The 6,000-nt window shown below is 33.0% G+C and overlaps 1 protein-coding gene across 4 annotated transcripts; it reads left to right on the plus strand.

Moving 5' to 3' along the window:
• Positions 1-2,885: 2,885 nt before the first annotated feature.
• On the plus strand, positions 2,886-5,626 carry LOC128187983 (myeloid differentiation primary response protein MyD88-like). 4 transcript variants are annotated; one of them, XM_052858757.1, is made up of 4 exons: positions 2,886-2,908; positions 4,412-4,600; positions 4,801-4,892; positions 5,076-5,625. In XM_052858757.1, the coding sequence occupies exons 2-4, from the start codon at positions 4,419-4,421 to the stop codon at positions 5,351-5,353; spliced, it is 552 nt and encodes a 183-aa protein (XP_052714717.1). In that variant the 5' UTR covers positions 2,886-2,908; positions 4,412-4,418; the 3' UTR covers positions 5,354-5,625. The 4 variants fall into 4 exon arrangements, with proteins under 4 accessions (XP_052714717.1, XP_052714708.1, XP_052714700.1 ...); XM_052858748.1 differs by lacking the exon at positions 2,886-2,908 and adding an exon at positions 2,936-3,169; XM_052858740.1 differs by lacking the exon at positions 2,886-2,908 and adding an exon at positions 4,004-4,160 and having other exon boundaries at positions 5,076-5,624.
• Positions 5,627-6,000: the final 374 nt, after the last annotated feature.

The following is a 6,000-nucleotide window of genomic DNA, read 5'->3' on the forward strand; positions in this document are numbered from 1 at the left end:
AAATGTTAACTAGTTGAATCTCTCACCAGATAGTAAAAATATATTGGACAGAGTTTTGTTTAGACAATAAATAAAGAAAGAAGAATGAAAAGGATAAATATGATAGGTCGTAGTGCAATTGCAGGTAAAACAACTTTTTGTACAAATCTTATTATTTTGTTATTTCATCTTATCTCAATGCATACTTTCAAAAAAAAAAAACATACAATCAAAACGCAGGGGCAAAGAAACGGAGCGTTTATTTTGAATGATTATAGAGGCCTTTGAAATACGTCAGTGCCACCCATCTCTCAAGCACAACATGCTCTCGCCGAAAGAATGACGCGCTTACCTGGGCAAATGCACCGAACATTCTCATGTACATTTAAGCCACGTTTAAAATAGTTCTTGACTAATTATTCATTTTAAGTGGAAAAGACGTATCTTCCGTTAGAAAGAGATTGTTATGAAATTTCAGTTTTTAGTATTTTTGAACGTATTTACATGTAACCTTAATCTTACAAAATCCTGCGTAATTCTCGAATTGCAGGCTTTAAGTTTTACATGCGCTATTCCTAGTACTGTCGTCCTAAATCGTAAGTTCAATTATTTTATATCTCTTGATTTTATTTTAAACTTCCGACAATGTTACGCAAAATCCATTTAAAAATTAGACTGTACTTAAATGTCCTAAATAACGTCAAAAGTATTTGTCAAATTAACATTGAACATACAGTTTGCACCGATTGAAACTCACAAGTGTCTGATATGCGTTGCCAAAAGTCATAGAACTTGGATATGTTTGAGAGGCTTTGATAAGAAATACTTGTCTATGTGTATGATATTTGTCAAAGACCCTCATTGTAATCCTTTATTATTGTTTTTTTCGTTCAATACTGCCGTATGTGTTTGCTTGTTCGTGTGCATCTAGTTACATGTAGAATATAACTAAGAAATAACAAAAGATGAAATAATCGCACTCTGACAAAAGACATGCGTTAACAATATAGTTTGTAAAAAGGATGCAGGATGCATTTGACATAGAAATCTTATATCGTTCACTCCGACTGTAAAGCCCCCCCCCCCCAAAAAAAAAATATAAAGTTTGATTTCATAAATGGTATCAAACAATTTCTTAAAAGGTATAAATACATTGTATTTTTTACTAGATTGTGCAAAAACATGCGTAGTGAAAACTAAAGTCGGCCACCTTAAATATTTCTCAACATTTCGATAACTCTCTTTCCATTCCTTACTTTTACAGAAAAATGTAGTATGTTTGGTCCGTTGATAAGATTAAGAAATTCAGAGTGACTGGATCAAATACTATAACAACATAATCCATGATCGTTTGATAATCACTTCAGGTCAAAACTTGTCCTTTTTTTTCTTTGTTAACAGATAGTGGACCAGTTTAGTCATGTGATTTTGCCGCCATGTGTCGTCTTTACTTCTTGTTTTTACCGATATTATAAAGCGATTAACGCTATGTCAAATATAAATATGAGCAATGTCGAAAACGTCTTAAATAATATATATTCAGTTGCAATAAAGAAAAAAAGTTTAAGCCATTTGGATTTTTTATGCTTTACTAAGTTCATTAATGTTCTGCTCGGTGGATGCCCTGTAATAATGAGAAAATCCCTTGTCCGTCTTTAATTCTGTTTATCATCACTTGCTAGGGGTATATTTTCTTCCCTTCCATCCTATCTTACTGATACTTCACGCACTAGGACCCTTTTAATAAGATATGTGCATATACTTTGAACAAAAGTCATAGCAGAACTTTGAAAAATCAATGTTGTCATCATATATTATCTCCCCAGTTTAGTATACTTCACTAGCTGAGTGCCTTTCGTCAAAGAATGTGCAATGAACCATATCAAAAATCAAGGTCATGTAAGACCTTGTTAAAATCACAAATGTCCAAACCAAATCTTTTCTCCCCTTTGCCTTTTCTGGCTTATACAACATATCAAAAACGTTTTCAGGAAAAGAGTTTGAAGTGACCTGAACAATGTTAAAGCTTTCCAAGTGAAATGTAACGGTCATTCCAGATTTTTTTAATGTAGCATTGGACCATTATTTCTAAGCAAATGGCCGCATGTATGTAAGGACTTGGTTTGCAGTTAAGTGAAAGAAAATTCCATGTCAAATACAAAATTTCTAAATCAGTGGTTACAAAGCAAAGTCATCTAAAATACGTTTCTCCCCCAACGTCTTTTATGAAAACAAGGCCCTTTGAGATATTGTCCTTTACAAAAATTTAGATTATTGATGGTTAGGACGTATGCAATCTGAATAATATCGTTGAAGTTAAGCATTGCCTAAATCGCAAATCATCATTATGGAAAAATGTAACTTACAGAAAAAAAATTAATTAACGTGAAACCGTTTTAACTAGGACAACACTGGAGAGTTTTGCATGACTTGCATGCGGCGAAGGCGGAAACGTTTTTAAAACAAAACATTTATTTTCTTTGATTAGAATAAACAGTTTGCAGTTCAAACCCACAAGTTATGTAAACGATCAGTAGGTAAGGTTTAATCACAATAGGTTCGCTGTCTTCTCCCACTATCCAGGAGATATCTGATTTGCTACTATTGAAGCTATGTTGACGTTTCTTTTGAAGCTTTATGAGCGCAAAACGACCTCGCTGTTGCTTTTCTCCGAATGATTTTTTATGGAAATATATTCATCCCTGGCCTCAAAATTTTACTGCAGAGGATTTTATGTATATTTAGACACGTACACACACATTACGTAAATCTCAATTACAACAAACGATTATATAATGGATTTTTTTTTTCAAATGAAAAGAGTAGTAGCTAATCACACTCGTTAAAGAACTATCAGGTTGCAAAAAAGTTCATTGGATAATATGACCATTTGAAGTTTTTTGCCTAATTGTGTCGAACTACGCAGTTGGTGAGTAATTAAAACTAATGGTTTGTGAATGGATAATGCAGAGTGTATTGTATTTTTGTGATATATCATAACGTTAATATAAATCATTCTGTAATACGTGATGGAGAAATTTAGCTACCGTTTATTATTCCTTGGAAGAAGAAAAAATGTACATTAATGGTGATTGTTTGATATCGGATAACGCAATGTTTAACTGGTGAATTAGGATAATACAGAGGCAGTTATTTTTATCTCCACGCTTAAAAAATAACCAAAAAACGGGTAAAAAATCTTTAATATCTTTATCCAATATTTTAATGTTAAAAAATCAGTTGGTAAATTTGTTTATTCATTGATTAACGAATGAAATGTAAATTGTGCATCACGTGACATACATAATTATAGAGCAAACGCGTGAATGTTGGGTAATTTTCTTAGTTATTAACATGAGACTATCCTCACTTGCATTCATAAATGTGCATGGTTTTATATTTTGGCGATTCTGATTTTGTCGTGAATATCGCAATTAGCAAGAAACCCCTATTGACAAATATCAGTTTAATTTAGAAAAAAACCCACCTGTGATATTTCTCAATTTTACAGTGCGTTTAACTATGGTAGCTACAATTATTTCCTTACCAAGTATGTGACCTTCCTTGCGTACATGTATATAAACATTGATTGTCGTGTTCTCTAGTATAACAGTGCATGGTCATTAATTGTCAGTATTTTATGGTTTTTTAGAAATTCAAGTTACAACGCTCAGGAAGGCATTAAGATAAACAACACATTGATTAGATTGAACAATTTCCTGCTAATTTTAGATGATTAATTCCGCAAAGCTTGTCGTAAATGGCCGTGTAGCGTTTGATTTTTCCTCGTTTTACTTGCAAACATGCACTCTCCTCGTCTGATAATAGTCGTGTTCTCCTTCTCAGTACGCAAGTCAAATTGTAGTACGATGTATAATTATGGACCAGCTCATTCACAACTTATACGGAAACATCCCATTGAATATTCTTATCTGAAAACCACCGAACCGCACTGTCAATAATGTATTCTGTAAGGCAAGCGTTATGATTGGTCCTTCGCGACCTCTCAACTTATCAATCATTGGCTTTAATGCTGTATACTCATTCAGTATCTATTTTCAGGATTGTGCATTTTCTGAATCAAACACTTAAAATCTACTATATATTTGATGCATTGTTGGTTTCACTTTAGTTATTGGATTTTTAAGTTTTGAATGAGTAACAAAGCACAAATAATAGTGGTAAGATTTCTATGCTTATTTCTAAGAAAAGTGGAAAATCCTTATAAAATTCTTATAAGGTGTTTCATGTGAGAATTTTCAAATTATCATGGAAAATGCAAACACCAAATATCTTTTGCTCAGAAACGTACAGTATGCTCGAGTTTTTAAGCGATTAATTTTTTTCGTGATTGTTGTTTAACGTGTTATCTATACACAAAAATTGTGCCAAAATAGAATTTGGCTTAAAAACGGACTGTTGCGTGTTACAGGGTTACGATGGGTGCATATGACTACGACGCTTTTGTGATTTACAACCCCCATGGTCAGGACCAGGAGTTTGTCAGTCTTATGACTCAAGTGCTGACCTCCCCTCCATACAACCTCAGACTCTACGTGCCATGGACGGATAACAACGAACCATTTGAAGCTGTAGCCACGGCTGAAAATATCGAGAAAAGGTAAATGTGAGAGTTCTTTTGATAAAATTAAAAAACAAGCTTGTGAATGCATTCTTTTTTATTTCCAATAGCATCAATTCTTTATGATCATCTTAATTCCAGTTATGTTAATCACTTTTAACGAAGAACCGCAATTGGGCACTCACAATGTATTCTGCTAATGTTGAAGTAAGAATGCTTACTTTTATCTTATTTTTTAGATGCAAAAAAGTTCTGGTTGTTATATCAGCGGCATCTTTAGAAAGTGACCTGTTTCATTTTCAACTTAAAGTTGCCCATTCCATGTCACCAGGTATGTCAGGAATGCTTTGTTATTCTTCATTCTTTGATATAGAGCTGATTTATTTTTGAACGAAGAGGAAACCTTACGTATATCAGTTGATGTATGATGTAATATAACATATAAATAAATCAACTGTGATTGATAACTATAGCTCACATTTGATGATGCGTTACTTCTTTTATTTTTGTGCAGGTGCTCGGAGTAGAAAAATTATTCCAATTCGATTGGATTCCACAGAGGTACCGGCTGTGATACGATTTACAACATCATGTGACTATTACAAGAAAGAGCTGAGAGTCTTTGTTTGGGACAGGCTTAATTCTGCCTTCTGTAATTGTGATGACAATTATAAGTCTAGAATATCAAAAGCCGTGTCACTTCCAGAGAAAAGAGCGCTCCCGGATTTGATTCCAACTTCACCCTTAAAAAGAGTTCAGTCTTGGTGGCGTTTGAAAGCATCCGTTGCATAATATTTTTTTTTATTCTAACTGTGATTATATATATTTAATTCTATAAAACCATTCTTAGAACAGTGGCATTACGTATGTGAATGTTATATCATTGGTTTCCAATTGAATACTAATGATTTTATATATCAATACATTATACCCAGCACTTCCCTTATATTGTGCACGCTTTTTTGCAATGTTGTAGAACTTTCTTGCTCAAATACATTGGCTTTAACTAAATTTTATACCCGCTGCAATGTATTACTTCCACAAACTTTCAATGTTACATTTATTACATGTATATGAATAAAATAAATTTAAAAATCTTTGGTTTCAATTTCATTGGTTACAACCTTAATTTAATTTCAAACACATCTTGAAAAATGAACATTCTAAACGATACTTCGTACGAGATTGTTCCGGAAAATGTTTTAATAAGCGACCATTAAATGTAGTAATCATGCAGTACTTATGTGATGAATTATTCATGGTAATAAGTAGAATCTTTACAATGATTAATGACTGTTGCTACTGCGTGCCGACAAATCCGGTGTCAGAATGATGAAATGACTCAAAACTGTTACAGTCCGACATGCGAATAGGAGAGAACAGTTCATAATCAAAAGCACTGAAAACCCTAAGCATAAATATTTAATTGATGGCTTATC

The sequence above is a fragment of the Crassostrea angulata genome, chromosome 1 (assembly GCF_025612915.1).
Source record: "Crassostrea angulata isolate pt1a10 chromosome 1, ASM2561291v2, whole genome shotgun sequence".
In the NCBI taxonomy this organism is placed as follows: domain Eukaryota; kingdom Metazoa; phylum Mollusca; class Bivalvia; order Ostreida; family Ostreidae; genus Magallana; species Magallana angulata.